General features: G+C 45.5%; 2 protein-coding genes across 3 annotated transcripts; one reads left to right on the top strand and one right to left on the bottom strand.

Annotated features, from left to right (window-relative positions):
- The first annotated feature begins 10 nt into the window (after positions 1-10).
- On the top strand, positions 11-9357 carry srpk1a (SRSF protein kinase 1a). Of its 2 annotated transcripts, none has more exons than XM_029834261.1 (16): positions 11-122; positions 721-769; positions 2450-2577; positions 2775-2883; positions 3011-3098; positions 3958-4045; positions 4364-4470; positions 4748-4913; positions 5000-5025; positions 5114-5339; positions 5423-5818; positions 5944-6044; positions 6236-6343; positions 6471-6540; positions 7706-7798; positions 8026-9357. In XM_029834261.1, the coding sequence occupies exons 1-16, from the start codon at positions 110-112 to the stop codon at positions 8208-8210; spliced, it is 1953 nt and encodes a 650-aa protein (XP_029690121.1). In that variant the 5' UTR covers positions 11-109; the 3' UTR covers positions 8211-9357. The 2 variants fall into 2 exon arrangements, with proteins under 2 accessions (XP_029690121.1, XP_011620237.1); XM_011621935.2 differs by lacking the exon at positions 7706-7798 and adding an exon at positions 7282-7374.
- Positions 9261-18841, bottom strand: lhfpl5b (LHFPL tetraspan subfamily member 5b; the record flags this gene model as incomplete). The annotated part of the gene is made up of 4 exons (XM_003963200.2): positions 9261-9443; positions 9607-9843; positions 11030-11432; positions 18815-18841. Coding segments are annotated over 4 exons (678 nt in total), but the record flags the coding sequence as incomplete, so codon positions are not given.
- Positions 18842-20919: the final 2078 nt, after the last annotated feature.

The raw sequence follows: 20919 nt of genomic DNA, 5'->3' as shown, positions 1-20919 counted from the left end.
GTTCAAGCATCACCGGGGAAGCGCGGAACTCCTCGGCAAAGCGCACCAGTGCGCATGCGTAAAACAGTCGCTCAGTTGCGGTGTGGCTAACAGCTAAGCAAGATCCGACATGGAGAGAAAAGGTAACCCTCCACACAGATACGCTGCAAATTATATCGCAACGCTATAAAGGGGCGAATGTCGAAACTGCTTTCGGTGCTCAATTTCAGTCGCAAATGTAGGAAAATGTCAAGCTGCGTTCATTCAGACGGTCTGTCTGCACCCGCCTGGAAGGCAGCCTTGAGCCTGAGCGAGCTACGGGCTACGTTAGCTCTTCAGATATTAGCTTTAGCTTCGATGGGACATGTCGGGATTATTTAAATGGAGATTTATTTAGGTTGACGCCGCTTTAGATGCAACACAGCCTAAAACCTTAGCAGCTTTAACACTGGACCATGACGGTCAACATGCCGCTCGACGCATTAACGTTACAGCGGCAATCTCGGTGCGAAGCGACATGTAAAGATACGCAGATCAAATGGAAGGATTAAAATTTACTTCAAGGCGGAATTCTGCAATAATTGTGGCCTTCTTACTGTCTGATAGTGCTGCTCCGCGGTCAGATATGAAAACGACCCCCTTCTATGCATAATGTCAGTCCTCTTTCTATTGAGGGCCAGCTAATTGACATCAACCTGCAGAAAGCGACGGTGGAATAATTGCTCTGTTTCCTTCTGACAGTTCTGGCACTGCAGGCGAGGAAGAAGAGGAAGAAGAAGAACACCAAAAAGTGAGTTTGCTGCACTCTCGTCAATACATTGGAATTCTTTGCAGCGTGACATGCACTACATTATCTGTCCTTGAGTGCAGGCGTGAACCCATGCGTTTATTTTGGTCTGTGCGTGATCCAAAGATAGTGATGCGGATGGTTAATGAACAGAATGTATATATATAAAAAAGCTGTGGATTCTTCTCCATTTTGTACAGGTTTGCTTAGGTTTTTTTCCCTATAATTTATTGAAGGGTGAGTCATTCTCTGCATTGAAATATGCAGCGCCAGAAATCACCTACATGAAGGCCATGCCCTGTTTTTAAGGGTTCATCAATGACTTCAAGCAAATGATGCAAACCTTATCTGCTTTAAATAGCCCGTGTACTCTCCACTTGTGATTTTTGTTGCATTTACCAATCTGCTAATCATTGCCATCAGTGGCATCCTCTGGAGGTTACATAACAGCCTGTGCTATATTTAAAATCAGAGAATGAAGAAGCCCACATCAGTCCACTGAAGCATGGTGTTCACTGAAATCGGCTTTATTGCAGGTGTTTTTATAGGCCAGTTAGCAGCATCTGTCAAAGAGGCCATTAAAAGTCTTAAAGAATAGCAATTAGGACCGGATAAACTATGGTGTGTTGACACAAACAATCAGAAATAAGAATAACCAATATATATTGTAAACAACAATGGCAACCGAGATGATGCGTACGGATCCTAAATGCTGCAGCACAGAGGGGCCGTGCAATGTTAATTTGAACCGGACTGCTTGGTGAAAACGCAGCTGCAATGTTTGTCTTTTCAATCATTTTGATGCCATGTTTCCACCGGGTACCCAAACTGTTTCAGTGTGTTGGCAGACATTTTCTTTGCTGATTTTACTGTGACTGTGTTGGCTGATATTCTGGTCCTGTTGTGAGGTGATACCTATGGAGCTGGCCTGGAGCGAGAAGTTTTGCCTCTAATAAATACGTTTGGAAGCTAATTTTAGAAGCTCAGTCAGAAGTTAATGCCAGATATTTAAAGTGCATTTTACTTATACCAAATCTTGACTTGGACTAAAACCATTGTATTTTAATTTAATATCTGCATCTTGTCACAATGTGACAGAATGAGATGGCCTTTAGAATTGGCCTAAAGAAGTATTCTCTTCTTTTTTTAATTGATATTTTCTAAATTCTCTTTGAACACAGCTGCAATTTTGTTGATCAGCATCAAAATAATCTTTTATGGGTAAACATCAAGATCAGAGAACTGCTGTTATAATACAGGTTGACAGCTGTTTGTCAAGAAAATGTAACATTTCCAACATATTTTTCCATCTCTTAAGTGTGTGTGTTTTTGTGTGTACGTGTTTGGTGGAAACATCATCAGCAGAGAAGCCTTGACGGTCACGGTGATGAATGTCAACTGGGAATGACATCAGCAGAACATCCAGGATGCTGTTGTGCTGAGTTTGTAATAATGATGATATGATGATGCTAACAATTTATCTAAACCTTCTCAGGAGTGTTACCCAGAAATCCTTAATTACAGCAGGTCTACCCAGGTAACGGAGATAACAAGGATAAATGTGGCTTAAATAGTTACCACTCCCTCAGCAAATTTTCCTTCACTTGTTTGCTCATGGTGGACCATTGGTCTTTGTCCCCAAACCTAAGGGCTTCATTAACAGTTGATGCCTTTGTTCATCAGGCAGCCGGTAAATCCAAGAACTCGACAGCAGCCTCAGCAGGAGGCATCGCCGCAGGAACCTGAGGAGCCAGAAGAGATTCTGGGCTCTGATGATGAAGAACAGGAGGACCCCCATGATTACTGCAAAGGTGAATTTCAGTATAATTCTGCGTTCTTTTGTGTACACAGAAACCAAGGATCCAGACAATAAAACACGCAGCTCAGTGAAACATTGTTCTCTTCATTCTTGAGCGGTGTGTTTTCTCCGGTTTATCCGTTTTGGCTCCTCAGCCGTGACATTCAGCTGACTGGATTTAATCCAGTGAATATGTGTTGTTTCCTGTAGGTGGTTACCACCATGTGAAAGTGGGAGATCTGTACAATGGAAAGTACCACGTCATCCGTAAACTGGGCTGGGGTCACTTTTCGACCGTGTGGCTGGCCTGGGACATCCAGTATGATGCATTATTTACTCCATATAACGAACACGCACTATTGTTTTTGCGTTGGCGATACCGATTGTAACACATGATGAGACCTTTCACTTCCTGTTCATGAGCGTTACTTTCTCTGTGGTTACAGAGTGAAGAGGTTTGTTGCTATGAAGGTCGTGAAGAGTGCAGAACATTACACAGAGACAGCGGTGGATGAGATCAAACTCCTGAAATCTGTAAGTTCTTGGGTTTTTGCTTGGTCGAATTATTTATTTATATATATATACACACAGCAGCATCTATCTATCTCTCTATCTATCTCTCTATCTCTCTATCTATCTAGATATATATATCTCAAACTGTATCCCCATATATATATATATATCTATATATCTATATATAGATATATATATCTATATATCTATATATAGATATATAGATATATATATCTATATATAGATATATATATAGATATCTAGCTAGCTAGCTGTGAACATGCTGTTCATCTATCTATATATATATATATATATATATATATATATATATATCCCAAACTGTGAATGATCTATGCTGTTGATGCAAACTCAGTGCATCCTGGTTTCATTTTGTTTGCATTCATATGAAATGCAGAGGTTCACATAAGTCACGTGAGTGTGTATTTGCTCACACTCATTCCAGGCTGAAACCTCTGACTCACAGTGAAAAATCAGCCCAATTGTTTATTCTCAAAAAGTAGAATCTGAACTCTCTACCTGCTCATAAATATCACCAGAAACTGATGATCATCACCCCCTGGAAGCCCTGCCCGAACTTGTAAATACTGCAGATTATACAGTGGCGTAGATCAGTGGAAAAATCTATACCGGTACTTTGTATTGAATTTCTCTATAAAATTACTGCTTGAAAATGCACTTTCCTTTTGACATGTCTGTATAATTATCCTGCCAAACATTATAGCTCTAACCTATGCATTCAATTCTCCTCAACAATATGCATTTTACTAAGCCTTAATCTGAAATAAACCTTTTAGATTTAGGAAATGACATCTCTCCAGTGTTTGTTACAACCCTGACTTTTTTCTGATTGTGCAACCAGGTAAGAAATTCAGACCCTAATGACCCAAACCGTGAGATGGTGGTCCAGCTGCTAGATGACTTCAAGATCTCTGGCGTTAACGGGACTCGTATCCTTGACAGACTGTTTTGCTTCCTTGTTTTGCTTTTATTACTGGAAATCTGAATGACAACGCTTTGTCAATGAGCTCTAAATAGTGGACAGAAACAAAGTAAACGACAGGTGCTGGGGGTACCTAATGGAACTTGTGCGCTCACCTCTCACAACACTTTGGGTGTGAGGCGTTGCCTGAATGCCATGGCTGTAACCTGAGACCTGCCAGGACAGACGGCAGTGTTCACTCTGCTCCCGCAGATAAATGGCTCCATGGCCGTGGTTTCAGTTTACACGTTAATGTGATTTTTATCTTAACCGAGACAATATTCAGATGTCTGCATGGTGTTTGAGGTGCTGGGGCATCACTTATTAAAGTGGATCATAAAGTCCAATTACCAGGGATTACCTCTGCCATGTGTGAAGAGCATCATCAGACAGGTAACACAAGACGCTCTACTGTTGTTAACATGTCACGTGTCAGAGTCTCTTCTGTTCAGTGGGAGCGAGGTGACAGAGGCTGTGGAAACTAGTTGGGGCAGATTATTTCTAATGCCTGATTGTTGAGCAAGTAAAACATTTCATGTCATTTAGTGCAGCAACGGTTCCTATTTTTTACCATGTTTGACAGTAATATGTGCTCATGAGTGGCTCACACACACACACACACACACACACTGTGGATTTTTAACGCATTCTTTTTTTCTCCATTCGTCAGGTACTTCAGGGCCTCGACTACCTGCACACAAAGTGTCAGATCATCCACACTGACATCAAGCCGGAGAATATCTTGATGAGCGTGGATCAGGCTTATGTTCGGAAGCTCGCAGCTGAAGCCACAGAATGGCAGAGGGCCGGGGCACCTCCCCCCTCTGGCTCAGCAAGTATGAGACTCAAACGCACACAACTGTTCATATGTACAGGCACAGTTTTTTTTAAAAAAAACAAACTCGTCTGATTCTCTTTTCAGTAAGCACAGCGCCCGCTCCGAAACAGGTATGGGTCTGGAGTTTCTACCTTTTCCAATAATGCATTAATCACAACAGTTTTTAGAACAAAACATATTTTTTGGGGGGGTTGATAGGCAGTAAAAATGTCTAAGAACAAAAAGAAGAAATTAAAAAAGAAGCAGAAGCGTCAGGCGGAGCTGCTGGAAAAGTGCATCCTGGACCTGGAGGAGATAGAGAAAAACACGGAGGCTCGAGAAGAGGAAGATGACGAGTATGAGGACCCACAATCTCCGATGGGACGAGCCTGCGCTCCTCTCAGACAGGTGTCGCTCCAAGATCTCGGAAATGAGGAAACAGAGGGTAATATTGTCTTGGTTCGAACGGTATGGACAAGAATCTTAACGTGTGGTGGTGAAAGTTTTAAAAGAAATGTCCTTTTTTAGAGGGCGGTGAGAAGGCAGGTGTCAAAGGCACAGGACCAGAAGAACCATCTGAAGTGAACTGTAACGGCCATGTAGCAGCGGACCAGAGGCCCTCCCAGTGGAGGGACGAAGACCAACACAATGGCAACGCACAGCCCAGCCAGGAGGAGAGGACCAACGAGTCGCCTGTTTACCCAGCCTGCAACGGCTCTGCTGATGTGGAGGAGCTGCACGACGATGCAGAGGAAAGCGGTGCACGCGGGAGTGGCGGCAATGGGAGATTCCTTCCCCCCGAGCTGGAGGAGGGAGAGCTGGAGCACAGCATTAACCAAGGACAGGGGGAGGATGGATATAACTGTGGGTACACATCTGAGGATCCTCTGAGAAATGGTCAGTCAGCCAAAGGAGATGCATCAGGTAAGCAGAGAACTACCAGAGAATCAATGTTGCAATCCAGCGCAATAATGGCTTAGCAGGGAATTGTAACTGATCATTATGCTTCTCATTTATTGGCTCTTTATCTCTCTCCTGCTCTGTGATAGGCAAACCGACAGCAGGATCCCTGCTCGTTAACCCTCTTGATCCACTCAATGCAGATAACATCAAGGTCAAGATTGCAGACTTGGGAAATGCCTGCTGGGTGGTGAGTAGCCTCCTAACGACCTGAGGGATTTCCTGATTAGGGAACAAGCCTCACAGCGAGTGGCACATCTAGTGTCATCACACTCCCAAAATAGAGCCATTAAACTACCGAGTGTTCAGTTTGTTCTATTGGACAGAAGGATAGGAAACTTATGGGATGGAATTGTTGTTTTCCCAATCCTTCACTTTCAGCACAAGCACTTTACCGAAGACATCCAGACACGGCAGTACCGGTCCTTGGAGGTGCTCATCGGCGCCGGATACAGCACGCCAGCCGACATATGGAGCACAGCATGCATGGTGAGAGGATGCTGCCAGTATCAATGTCGTATCCCATAGACATCAGCAGCATCCTGACTGGAGCCAGTTGTAGAAGTAAACAGACACATCAGAACAGCCTTTTCCTGTGTTTGTATTGAATCCTCAGGCCTTTGAGCTCGCCACAGGGGACTACTTGTTTGAACCGCATTCTGGGGAAGATTATTCCAGGGATGAAGGTAGCGCTTTTTATGCTTTATCCCATTAGAACTGTCCAACATTGTGGTAATGGCAATATTTACATCTTAACAGTGGATAGTAGGATATTAAGATGCATTTATTGTGTTGTACCTGGTAATGTACTTCATAAATGTGCCCTCAGTCTTCTGTCATCCAGTTAGGTTACAGATTGGTAGATCTTTGCTTAAGTTATCCTGACTGAGTTGTATTTCTTAGAAATGTCCTGTCATTCTTGAATCATTGTAGTCGTAGTTTGCTGCATTAGAGGGTTTAGAATTACAGGATGGTAACTGGTGATGTTTAGTACCAACATTCCTGTGTTTATTTCCTACCTTAAACCACTGCTCTGCCACCCTGCAGACGGGGCCATCTTCCATTTTTTTGCAGATCTTTCCCCCATCTGTTCCCTAGCGCCCTTGTTTTCTTTCTGTACATTATTGTTGATGCCGTGTTTAGCGTGAGGTTTCTGTGCTGACTTGACTTTGTTGCAGCATGTCGGGTATATTTCAGTCCTTCGCTGGCACAAACCCCGCGGCTGCAGGGCGTCTGTATGAACTCTCAACTATATCTTTGTTCTTTAAGCTTTCTGTCGGTAGTTTAGGTGTAACTTTTTAAGCTTGTGAAGGAAGGATGCCGTGCTGTTCATACATGTGCTCCTGTCATCACCTTTGCTCCACATGCTGTTCATCTCTCCTGTCTTCCTGTCATCCCCGTCCTCCTGCGATGTGCCTCATTTCCAGACCATCTCGCTCTCATGATTGAGTTGCTTGGCCCAATTCCTCGTCACTATGCTCTGAGCGGGAAATACTCACAGGAATACTTCACCAGGAGAGGTACGCCATCCCTGTGTCTACGGCTCGCTCTGGGAAGGGTGTTGGAGGGGGGAGGTTCCTGTCAGTGCATATTACCCCATCAGACATAAATTTAGGCCACTTTTGTATCTCTTTAGCAGTATTTACCAGAATGGAAGCACTCTGTCGAAATGTCTGGTGTTGAGAATTGGAATGGTGTTGGTTAATTTCCAACCAACGTTCATTGGTGTGCTGCCAGTCTGACCTCTGAGCGACACCCACACTCCCAGAGCGGGTCCCTGACTGGGACTTTGTCTGACAGATCTGTTGTCTGTCCTGTTTGTCCCCCCTTCCTCCTCTTGCAACCAAATAGACCATATAGCATTGATCATTGAGCTGCTGGGGAGTGTCCCACGCAAACTCATAATGGCGGGCAAATATTCCAAGGACTTTTTCACCAAGAAAGGTAAAAGAGTCACCTGTCGGGGAGTTTTCCCGTCAAGATCATCAGAGCCTAAAGACACTTCACATTCCATGTACTTTCTAACCTTTCCACACTAAACAAACATTAGATATAGCTATTCAGACATACAGTCTGCATGCTGCAAACATAAAATGTCCTTTTTGAACATTTATTATATACTGCTACCCTATTGCTGTGCGACTGACGTGGTCTTCTACGGTCGTGTGCAGGTGATTTGAAACACATCACCAAACTGAAGCCGTGGGGTCTACTGGAGGTGCTAATTGACAAGTATGAGTGGCCCCGCGAAGAAGCAGAGTGCTTCGCGGACTTCCTGCTTCCCATGCTGGAGTTGGTCCCAGAAAAGAGAGCCACAGCTGCAGAATGCCTGCGCCACCCCTGGCTCGCCCTCTAGTGGAAACCTCCAGTCTTTGCACCTTTCCTTCCTCCATTCTCTCCAGAGACTGCAACAGATCACTTTCCAGTTCGGGCATATCAGATAATTATTTATTTGTCTTTATTTTTGTTTAATCTTTTTTTTGGATTACTTGTGTTTTTGTTATTGAATTAATGCTTTTGTGTATGATTGTGTTGGTTCTAGTGTGATGATATGGGGAATCTAGAATTCTGTTATTTTTGTGCTCATGTTGGCTCCAACTGCTGTGCTCTGTTCACCCATCCTGCGAAGCAAACTGTTACTGTACTTCTAGTGATTCATCCTTGTTTGCTACACTCCAGCACTAAAGAAAAAATAAGGATATGTAGCTTTTATCAGTCATGTCCCTTCTAAAAAGAACCTATCAAATCTTTTCTCATTTGTTAGTGTGGTGTTTTTTTTGTTTTTTTTTCTTTCTTTTTTACGTTCCATCTTATATGAAACATGTAAGGTTTATATTTTGTATTTGTAAAGTAGGATTAGGATGTTGCACACTGGGCTGACATTTACACTGACTGGTGTAACAGCATTTTCCAGCCGGGGCTCTCTGACAACAATGGTCACATTGTCTCGGCCAACAAACGCGCTGTCACCTGATGTTTTAGTGTGGTTAGTTTATTACAGTTACTGATTATTTTCTTTTTTTTTTCATTCTCATGGAAGATGGTAGTCTTACACACCTTATACAATTCAGGAATATAATGTTTCCAACAGTGAACATGTTAATGAGCCCAATTTAAAGGAAAAAAAAAAGAAAATAAACTGTATATATCTGTACCAAAGAGTTTGCCTTTATGTATATTACAGTTATGTACAGTTTTTAACAAATCTTATATCTTAGCTAAGATATTTAGCTGGGTAGCTGTGTTTTAATAAAGCGTTCGAGTTCAGTTGTATGTATGAACTGGTAATGTTCCAACTAGAAATGGTGAGATCTGATGTAATGCTGTCATAAATTGATCATGTTGAACTAATCTATCTGTTGCGATCTAAACAAACGAACAAAAAAAAAAGATAAACACACCTGTGATGGGTTCAACCACACCGACTTTACGTGAGCTAACGGTTTACAAAAGTGTAAAACGCACCATAAAATAAAACTGATGTTCATACGACACAACGAGAACCGTGTCAGGCTTCATTTTTTAAAATGTCACGCACGGAATAAAAATCTCTCTTCCTGTTGGGAGCTCAGGCGTCTTCAGGAGTTTTCTGGGAAGAAAAAATAAAAACCCCAAATCAGGAAAATAAACGCAAAAACAGGTATTTCTCACAGGTGACCTTTGTTAACAACCCTCTCAATACATGGGAGGTTCGTGCAGGGGCCGATGCACTCTGAAGCCAGCCGAGCCTTCGTGTGCCTGCTGATCCTTACCTTGTCCCTCCACCTCAAAGTCATCCGGCAGCAGTTTGTCCTGGCGGTTGCCGAGGGTGAAGGAGAGAAACGCCAGCAGGAGCGAGTCCAGGATGCTGATAATGGCCAGGATGTAAGCCCAGCGCACCGTGCAGTTCCCCAGGCTGTACTTGTCCGTCCTCTGGCCGCACATCCTCTTCACCTCCGGAGAGTCCCAGCCGTCCGGGTAGATCATGCAACCCATCACCATCAACACGGCTGCGGGGGACGAACACGGGCAGTAAGCCTGGCAGTAATTAGCCCTTGTGTGCTCCTACTTTGCCGAACAATAGCCGTGGAGGCTTTTCCGAGACCCCTGTGCCAATTGAGGCTCCATCCGCCGTTTAAGTGTGAAAGGTTTTGTTTATTTATGGTGCAGCAGAGCAAAGAAGCCTCACAGCTGCTGTTTGCCTGATGTGCTGCTCTAAAAGTGCTTTATTTTTAAATGCTCTTCAACTCCTAAAGGTTCCACCAGACTTCAGTAAACTGCCATCCAAAGTGTAAAAACTTTTTTTTTAAATGCGAATGTGCTTTTCAAAAACAAATTTAATTACCAAATAGTAATTTCAATGTAAATGGATTGACCTTAAAATAACAGGACTCAAGCACCGTGTTCCTCCTCCGAAAATGACTTATTTATACCACAGTTAGCTAATTGGGCCTCTCCAGTGCAGTGACCTTTGACCTGCAAAACCCCAGACTCCCACTCCCAGAACAAGACCACCTTTTTATGGTGAGTGATCACACATGAAAAGTACCAAAAGCTCCATCTCTAACCCTAACCCTAACCCTAACCCTAACCCTAACCCTAAACAACAGCTATGTTTCACTACATTCCTTAAATACTCCACAAATGCCCACGCTGAACTAACCATAGCCTCGTTAAATTTGGCAGGTCAGAGGTCAAGGCCGTGCAGCCTGAAGTTCACCTCATTTAGTCAAACACAAGGTCAGGGTCTTTTTAGGGGAACATTTCCACTCAGACTCAAGGAGGAGCTGATGAGATTAGATTTTCTCAAAGCTTTAAGTCTTGATGTGATCCGCATTAACTTGCTTCACGTGTAGTGAGGCTGCACCTCGGCTCTGCTGCGCCGGGTCTCATGTTTGGATCTGCTAACGACACCTGATCATGTTTCATATGAATGATTCACCACCAGAGGTGTCAGGAGTCCGAAACCGGAGCCCTTACTGGTCTCCCAGTAAAGATTAACGCGTCCACGTCAAACAAGCATCGTTCTGAAACCAGAGAAGTGAGTCGGTGACTCCTGAAAGAATGAGATCATCACCAGACACAGTTCCCGCACAGGTTCCTGCTTCAGTAAGGTTTGATATGATATTTGTCCATAGCACATTCTCAGGGTGTGTGAGGAACAACTCTGAGGTGGATTGTAATGACCTTGCTCACCTGAGGCCAGCTGCATCCACGCACAGATCTTGTAGACGCTCCCAGCATTGCAGAAGAAGAACAAACTGAAGCAGACCATGGTTCCCACCACCAGGAGCATGGAGGTGCCCACAAAGAACATGGCGGTCCTGAAGGCAGGGGAAGGGATGGAGGCGAAGTCCAGAATGCTGCCTTTGCAGGTGAGCTCGGACGTGAGGGCGTTGCCGATGCAGTAGTGGAAGAGGCCAAAGTAGCCGGCCTGAGGGGTGCTGACGCTGTCCCCGATCCAGAAGGGCTGGATGAAGACCACCACAGTGATGATGGCCAAGCAGATGGTGAACACGGCCCACATGACGCCGATGGCTCGCGAGTTCCTCACGTAGTTGGTGTGGTAGATTTTGGCGGCCTCCTGAGCCGGGAGCAGGTCCGGGTTGACGTTGGCCATTTCGGTGGAGGAGGGCTTTGGCTTATTAGGAGATGAATAAGTTCTCTGCTGAGAGTTGACACACCATTCCCTCCACTCACACACACAGGCACACACTCACACACTGAAAGATCAGGCTGGGCGTTCAGCACCCTGGACAGCACCCGCTCCTCTTTTATTCATGAAGCTGCTTCGCCGTAGGAGGGTCGACGGGAACGGCAACCGTTCATCCACGGAAGACTTTGTGAGACTGGCTACAATCAACATCAACCCATCTGATAAGGTTTTTTGGAAGCAAAATTTTGTGATGAAAAGTGATGTATAATTACATGCAGAGGTTAAGATATTTCTTAAACTGATCCTGATTTAACCTGTATTAAACATAGAATTTTATAAGTAAAATACTTTTACAGTGTTACGGACATGACTCCTGTTTTTCTCTATTAGTCCTGTGAATCTTTATGTTTCCTCACAGTATAAAGCCGTTGGTCTTAATAAAACAGCAACAGCACAATAAAAATGTAACATTCAGCTTATTTTATAGCCCACCAGTTCAACATTTGTCTTGAATATCTGAAAATAACGTTTTGAATTCCCAATCTCATTTTTCCATGAATTTTCTGTGATGTTTGTGTCCCCCTCCCCATGGTCCTACTCAGGGTTTCTCCCTGTTAAAAGCAAGTTTTTTTCCTGCCACTGCGGCCCGCCAAGGGCTCTGGCTGTCCTGATTCTAACAGCTGTTGCATAAAGTTTTTTCTTTTTCTTTTTTACATTTTCTTTTGCTTTATTTCCATTTTCATTTCCCCGCAGCAGGTGAGGACGATGTTTCCACATTCATCACCCGAATTAAATTCTGCCTCAACCTCATTCTGCTGCAGCAACGCTTTCATCTGGTGCTGTTGTTTTTCTGGGTTCGCTTCACCATTTTCCCACTCCGTCTCCTCCTGCTTCCACGTCGTTGAATCCTGCTCGGCTACGGGTGAGAAAGAAGAAGCGTTTCGCTAAAAAAAGACTAATCAAAGCGAACCTGTGCAGGAAAATGAGGCGGGGGCCGCTCTAATGAAGCGCCGTGCCCGACATGTGCCTGCCTGGACGAGTCTGACTGACTTCTCATCATGGATTGGATCCTTCCAGGATCCTGTAATTAGGAGACGTGAAGCATCAGGCTTGAACAAGAGGGACGCCTCATACACATTTTGAGCACCAACGTTCCCTATATTGTTTTATTCCAATTGTTCTTTGCCTGTAAATTGATTGTTTTAACGAGATACAATATAATAAGAAAAGCTTGTATGAAGGGAGGGGTAATAGGAGGATTGTGAAGAGGATTATTATGTAAAATCCTCTTCAGAGCCGTTGGTTGGAGATAAAAAGAACGAGGAGACACGGAGATTTGGGGGGCTTAGAGCAGAGCTTTCCGTAATGATGCGGGGAGATGGTGAGCGGAAACGGGAGCTGGCAGGCAGCTGGAGCAATAACAACGGAGGCTGGCGGCAACGACGAGAGAGTCCCCCCCAGCAGAGACAGGTGATTTAACAGATGCCATTAAGATGCAGCACAGCAAGAACACGAGCCGGAGGATTAACCGAGTGTCTGCGAGAGAGATAGAGGGTGATAGTTGTTACCACTACAGGAGCAACCTGGCTATGGGAGGGGGGAGGGTTCTTATAAGTGACCAAATGGTTCCTCCTGGCCCCCCAGCAGGCCTGTCAGGGAGCTCAGACTGGGATCCTCTGAGGGGCAGAAACAACTGCTGTTTCAACATCCCGGCACCTTCAGACGGATCAAGTCCAGGCGGTTTTAACGACTTTAAGAAGGATTCTGATGGTCTCACCCTCACGACTTTGGCCAGGTCAAAGGTCAACTGCGTGATTTGATGTTTAGCTCCAGGTGTAAAGATGTCAACATCCGCTGAATGTGGCTGTTAGCGTTTATTCACCACCAAATTGGTCCTCCAGGAGTCCAATACGTTTCATCATTTGTTTGGTTTTGGACATTTTCTCGCTCATTAGTGGTGCACAGACTGCTCTTCCTACACGGACGTCTTTCACCAAGCGGCTTGTCGCAGCCATCAGAATTAGTATGTGTGAATGTCACAAGCCATTAAACCCTCCCTGGTCCTTTGTAAATGGACAAGTTCTACTTCTGCGGTTCATCATATTTCCCTCCATAATCCAATATGAGGTGTGTGAGCGGCTGCAAAATGGCCTGTGGCACTTCTAATAACCTTGGAAGCTTTATTACATTTATGGCCGACTTTCATCAATTGAGCGACATGCTCATTGCCTGATGTGATTAAGGCCCGACCCTGGGAGTTCATCATAATATTTTCTGGAGATTCTGACACATATTCCGTCATGGTGATGTCATTTATTTTGTGGCGTTAGTGGTAAATGCTGCGTGACTCATGTGCTGCTCCCAGTGAAGCGCCTGTCTCTGTCCTGGATTCACGCAGAGCTGCTGTCCGACAGAGAAACAGGTGCTTGAATTTGCTTTACGGACGACCACAGGGGAGCATTATGATGGTTTTAGCATCACCGGCAATGTGGTGATGTCATTTTAGACACTCTGTTGTGTTGCATGCACGACCTTGACCCTGGACTGTCTTAGACTCCTGGTCGCCTGCGGCAACAGTCTTTGAAGAGGACACAGTAAAGCCACCTCCTACCTCCTTCCCCAGCTTCACAGATGCGTGTCTGGTGTTGGGGATAATCTCTTTTCATACTGTCAGAGAGGACGCACCGAGAACAGGGAGCAGCCGTCCCACCCTCAGCAACCACAGCAGCACTGCTGTTTTTGGGGATGAATGTGGAATCTGCAGCATTACAACTCTTGAAATGTGTGCAGAATGAGGAGATAATGAACCCCCCCATCCCCACCCCACCCACCCCATCAGTGAAGCTGCAGACAAAAAATGTCTCAATATATTTTTCGGCTTCTTCAAAAGAAAGTCGTTTGCGTGACAAAACTGGCCAACAGGGGGCAGTATTCTATTTATTCTGGCGATTTACTGTAGCGTTGGAGCAGGATAGATAGATAGATAGATAGATAGATAGATAGATAGATAGATAGATAGATAGATAGATAGATAGATAGATAGATAGATAGATAAATAGATAGATAGATAGATAGATAGATAGATAGATAGATAGATAGATAGATAGATAGATAGATAGATAGATAGATAGATGTGCTCCTTAACCAGATTCAGCACAGACATTTCAAATTAAATCGATCTTTCCTTTTCTGTAGTCTTTTGTGCCCTTCTATGTCGAAAGCCCACCTCTTCTCCCTGATATTTCCGAGGAATCTGGCTAATCTGTGCCATTGACGGTGGGTCGGGATAATAATTGGCTCTCCGCTGACAGACTGGATCCCTGCGAAGGTGCCACCGCTGCTCCTGTGGCACAACTGCTTCTCTTGCAAACAGACACTGCATGAAAATATCAGGTTGGGCTGCTGTTATGCAGGGACACGCGTGACAGGGAGACATATGTATCTCAGGGGTGAATCCTCCGCTCCCTGACTTGCTGGTGTGCTATTACCTGAGGAGGTGATCGTGCGTGTGTGTAATATCACACAGCCTCTGATAGGTGCAGAAACACTCATAACAACCCATTTGAAATGTCAGAATCAATATACCTGTCAAATTCCCAGAATATACGCTCCTTCTCTCCTTTTGCATGAGCCCAATTGGCTTTTCTGGGACTCGCTGTAGCAAACGTGGTCATAAATTGTCCCAGCACGTGTCTCTTTCCAGTGTAACTGATGCCCCAGCAGTTATATAACCGCGTAGCAGAAGCGTTGGGAAGGAGGATTTTCCCATATACTCACAGTAAGATTTGGCAAGGGGGCTGCTGCAGGAACTGTGGGGAAATTTCTCGCTGTTAATTGGACTGTGAAGGGTTCTTACTGCAGACTCAGCCCACTCTGCTGGTTCTCACTAAAGGGGATATTAGGCTGCAGCACGTTTGCAGCCGTTTCTGTCGACCATCTCCAACAGAAATGTGGATTTTAACTGCTGGTGACTCATTTTAAGGTCCTAAATGTTTGTGATTTTTCCTGCTCTGAATTGTTGAATTGTGGTCAGTTGGCTCACCAACATGTGCGTCACAGAAAGACACTCTGAAATAAAGGTGAAGTTTGTGTCAAATGGTGTGAAAAGCGACACAGTTACTACAGTATAAACCTGGATGGAATGAGGTCAAAGGTCAGACTAGAAATTTGGAACACAGCCAAAAGAAACTTTATTTAATTTAGTTTTAGGTATCGAATGCTGACTCCAAACAGAAGCCTGCCAGTTAACATGAGGCCTGCTGCTCTTGGCTGAGCTTTACTGGCTATGTTTGTGCCAAATATATCAAGATTAAAACTCTACTTTTCTATGCAAACGTCAACGCTGCTCTTGGAGAGCTCGATCTAACGCATCTAATCCAACTGTAATGTTGACAGACTGTTCCCTAGAATGATCATAATATTTTTTATGATTGCCACACATGCAGTAGATCTCAATAACAGTTTTTGCAAGTATATTGTGTTCTTTAAATGAGGTATTTCTCCATTATTTGAAATGATTTCCCCTCGTGAGCAAAGGCTGTTTGGCATTTGATAGGTTTTTAATGCCAATGTTGGAGAAAAGATCACAAATCAGCCTCATCAGCCTGCGCAGCGCGGCATTCGTCACCTCTCGCAACGGCAGCCACATATACATCGATCAGGAGCTGTGGGAAATGTTGGCTAATACATTAACCAGACACTTGCTGACTCGGCAAAACGTTGAATGTTCATTTTCAGGTCGCAGAAAATCTTCAACTTTCTGCTATAAATGTCACGTCCCGTCCTCTGACGCGTGGCTCGCTATTGTCTACAGAGGATGTAAAGCCGCTGAAGCGTCGGCTAAATAATGCAAACGCCATTAGGTAAATAATGCAAAGAGCTAATTGAGGAGAAGTAAATAATGAGAGGATTCACTTGACGGCCACTCGAGTGCTTTTATTGTTGGGCACAACTGAGCCGCGGCGGCTGCCGTTTCTACAGATGTGCTGCATAACGTGTGGGTGTTGGGCTGGTGTGGAGCAGCTCCCAGGATTAAGACCGCCGCAGCAGGTCCGTGCTGCAGCCTGCACCAGCCGCCCATGGCTGTTTCTTGAAAGATTTTATTCTCACAGGCGGTGATGACTTCCCCAGGCCTCGGCAATCACGAAGACACCCATCAGCTCCAAAAGTCACGCTGCTTCCGTAATGAGGAAACGCATAATGGGCCACGCTGCTCCGGGCTTCCGCTGGCTGCGACGGCGGCCCCGGAGGGCATCTGTGCGCGACGCAGCGGCACATCATCGGGCGAGCAGACTTTCCTCATTATCTAGATGCGAGCAGCACGAGGGCAGAACATCACAGGAAGCGACAGTTGAGCCCCAAACAGCCGCCGCATTAATGGCGTTGTCACACGTGTGCAGGTCGGCTGCAGGGACTGGAGTTCACGCCCTCGCATGCCACGATACCAGCTCCTGCCCGATCGGAAGAAAACCACTCCTGCGTGCTTTTTTGCTGGTAGATCACTTTGCTAATATTTGTGCTGTGAAGGCAGTCCACTTTTGTGCCCGTGCATCCCCGTCCACCCATGTGTGGGAGGCATATTTCTCCTCGGTGAACCATGAAGCAACCGAGTCTCAACGCAGCAATGTTCTCTCATCGCGGGTATTCATTTGCGCCCATAATCCAAACGGCACGCGCGGGACAAACGTAAAGATTTGCATTTAGATCACATGGAAATCCTGGTGAGGAAGGTTCCTCCCACTCTTGGAGGGAAACTGGTCGGGGCTTGTGATGGTTCGCTCAAACATCAGAGATCCTATTAGAGATCCCTGGTGGGCTCCTGGACTTCCTGTTGGGTCATTTCACTCCCCTTTGTTTTATTGACTGACTTTGAATCGTAGCCGTTTTAATATCGGCAGCCAGAAGAAATTCAAATAAGCCTGCTAATGGTGACTTTTGATTATTAACTGATCTATGATGAATGTTAATAAGGCCTGTGGCCTCTAGCAAACATGTGGCTGGGCGATCAACTAATTAACATTTCCTGTTTAATACATGTGCTTGAATGTTTGTGGACTGCTTGTGTTTCTGCTCATGGTGTCATGCATTGTATCCAGAGATGAGAGCAGTTTGCATGTGTGAATACAGCCTCTGCATCTTAAAACATTGGTCACATTCTTCTTTAAGACAACAAACGGCACGTCCAAATCCAAAACCAGGGATAAAAGGCTCCTTTTTATCAGACAGGTAACGATGCTGTCCTACCTGCTAACAAGTTCCAGCTGTAGCTCCAGCACGGCCATCTGTTCAGTAGGATGTATGTCTACAAACAGCAGACTGGGCTAGGAAACCTTTCAAAGTAAAGTTCCTCAGCCCGGCCCGTCCTTGGAGGATGGTGTTCTGGGTGTGTGTGAGGGTGTAAGCCCCGTTTGTCACCATCCCGATGGCCCCCCTCCCAGGCTTCTTTATCTCAATGGACACCTTGATCCATCTTTTGAAGTTGTTTTTTTCTTTGTTTGGCCGTTTCTTTGTGTGTTCTGTTAAATTGCCCTGCTGTCTCAGGGGTGGAGGGTGGAGGTAGGGGGTGGGGGGTGGGGGTGGGGTTGTAGAAGGAGGTCAAACCAAGGATGATATCAGGAACAAGCAGGCCAGTGATTCAAACCCCAGATTTTTAGGGTCAGACCATGTAGATCAGAGCTTTGTTCAAACATCATTTCTGAAATCCCCAGAAAAAAAAGTTGCCTTTTGAAGTCTTGGAGAGAACTTGCTTTCCCTTTTGTTATTTGGATTTACCAAAGGAAAATCCGACTACTTCTTTGAAAGACTCGCCGGGCTGTTCTGTCAAACGTTATATAAAGGACCTTAAAAGTTCCCCTACAGAGACTAATGGCACCCAAATATTTTTACATCTCACACAAGTTATTGTCCAGGCGAATCAGTTCACAAAAAACGCCACTACTTGACCTTCAAATGCAGCCTGAATCACAGCTGCATTCAAATAAATGTATCTGTTTCTCACGGCAGAATGAAGCTGTGTTTCTCGGGGTTACCCATGAACTATTAGTAACGTTGAGGAGCTTTATTCTCCTCCTTTACAGCTTTGTCGCCTTTTAAAAGTAACCGCAGATACGAAGGACAACACGGCTGCTGCAGCTGCTGCTAACACATGGACACGCAGGACAACGTCCACCAGGTAAGACAAACACAGTCCTGTTGGCTGCCACCCGATGATGGGAACTAATTAAAGAGTTTTTGCTTCTGCTCCAGGGATGGTCTCGTGATTATGGGATCCCATGAATATGTATATGGTGTGAGCTGCATGTAGGTCAACCTGCTGGTGGAATGATGGCAGCAGCAGCAGCAGCAGCAGCAGCAGCAGCAGCAGCAGCAGCAGCAGCAGCAGCAGCAGAGCAGCAGCAGCAGCAGCAGCAGAGCAGCAGCAGAGCAGCAGCAGCAGAGCAGCAGCAGCAGCAGCAGAGCAGCAGCAGCAGCAGCAGCAGAGCAGCAGCAGCAGCAGCAGAGCAGCAGCAGCAGCAGCAGCAGAGCAGCAGCAGCAGCAGCAGAGCAGCAGCAGCAGCAGCAGCAGAGCAGCAGCAGCAGCAGCAGAGCAGCAGCAGCAGCAGCAGCAGAGCAGCAGCAACAACAGCAGCAGAGCAGCAGCAACAACAGCAGCAGAGCAGCAGCAGCAGAGCAGCAGCAACAGCAGCAGCAGCAGCAGTAGAGCAGCAACAGCAGCAGCAGCAGCAGTAGAGCAGCAGCAACAGAGCAGCAGCAGAGCAGCATGATGCTATTCACAGAAAGCCTCAGGAGGCCTGCAGATGTGAGGGACCTCAACTCTGCCGTATTATGCTCGTGTTTACGGGCTGCTGGCATTCAGAAGCAGCTCCTAAATCATTTCACAGGGGATCATTTCTTACTGCTTGGCATTTAAATGGAGCAACTGTTCCATCCACTCGGCCTGCACGGGGAGCGCGAGGCAGATAGTTCCGCAAGGCTGCCGACATGAGTTATAAATCTGTCCACAGGCCAGATCTGAGGTTGTCATCTGTAGAGAGAATGAGGCCCGCGCTTGTATCGCCTCAGTATCCACGAAGACAAATGAGTCAGGAAAAAAAAAACTAGCCTGGTAGTTTTGGATTATCCTGTGGTCTTTGTGGCAACAAGGATGTGCAGCCCACATATGTTAATGGCGTTTTAAGCTGCTCGCTGATCCTTCCTCTCAGCGGATTTGCAAAAAACTGCCAAGTTTCGCTGCTCTCGCTTCTCCTCCCAACAAATGAGTTTGGCATACATTACCAGGAATAATAGTTTGCATTTGCCGTGAAGAGAAGCAGGAAATAAATGGCTGCCGCAGCGACCTCAGCACGCAGCTGAGTCCTGTCACAGACGCCTAACCGACTGATCCATCAAACTATATGAGAGAAAAACACCCCTGGTCATCATCTTTTACTGAAACAAGCTCGGTTGTTTTTTTTCAGATTCCGCATCAAGAAGGAATATTTGTGGCAGATTTATGCAGAATACAAAAGATTTGGTCAGAATTTTCCATCTTGTGAGAATGTTCTCCAGCTAAGGGCACACTGAGTGTCTTTTTCTCCGCACGATGAAGCCCCCCCCCCCGGTGACAGAGGCAGCGGAGCACCGCCGTAACATGTGAAAACCGCCACGCTCCAGTGTTTCAGCCTGGAAAAGAGGCTCCTGGAATCACTTATGCTGCTTTTAAACCGTGGTAACAGATGGATGTGTGGTATAACTGCTAACACACAACTGGGAAGGTGCACGCCGCCGTGTGAAGGAGCCGCGGCCCAGGGTGCCCCCTGCGGTCACACGTCACCGTTTCACCGCAGCGTTGAAGATAAATGAGCTGGAATTCTTCCTCCCTGCATGCTTGATGAAGCTCTGTCCATCTGATGGGAGCTCACGGTGGCCGGATGGAGAAATGAAACAGCGCCTGCAAAGCTTCTCGTCTGAGGTCGATCGCTCATTTATTCCTTTTCCCTCACGCTGATCCACCAATTAGGATTTGGACATTACCCCACAGAAGGGATTGGAAGGCTAAGAAGATCGTCTGGAACCTGGAATGAGATGGTGTCGAAGCATTCAGCATCTTTTACTGTATAGTTTCACATTACTGTGTTTCTCCAGTAAACTTTTTTTTATTCTTTATGGTTTAATTGGTCCAGTGGGATAGCTGCTGCAGGGCCTGTGAAGTGCTAAAATCCTGAGCCGGGAGTTTTTGCAGATGATTCTTGTCTGACTGAAAGATAAATTGTTGTTTTCTTGAGCTGTTACATTTAAGTGTCAATAACAGGACTTGAAAATGTCCTGTCAGGGTGTCCCGAGGAGCAGCAGAATATAACCTCCCACATCTGCAGTTCAGAAGAAAACCCTTTTAAACTGAACACTTATCGAAAGAAGCGGTCCTTTAAGGCAGCTGAATTACTTCTACCTA

Source organism: Takifugu rubripes, chromosome 3 (genome assembly GCF_901000725.2).
Source record: "Takifugu rubripes chromosome 3, fTakRub1.2, whole genome shotgun sequence".
In the NCBI taxonomy this organism is placed as follows: Eukaryota; Metazoa; Chordata; class Actinopteri; order Tetraodontiformes; family Tetraodontidae; genus Takifugu; species Takifugu rubripes.
This window is presented reverse-complemented; position numbering and strand designations above follow the sequence as displayed.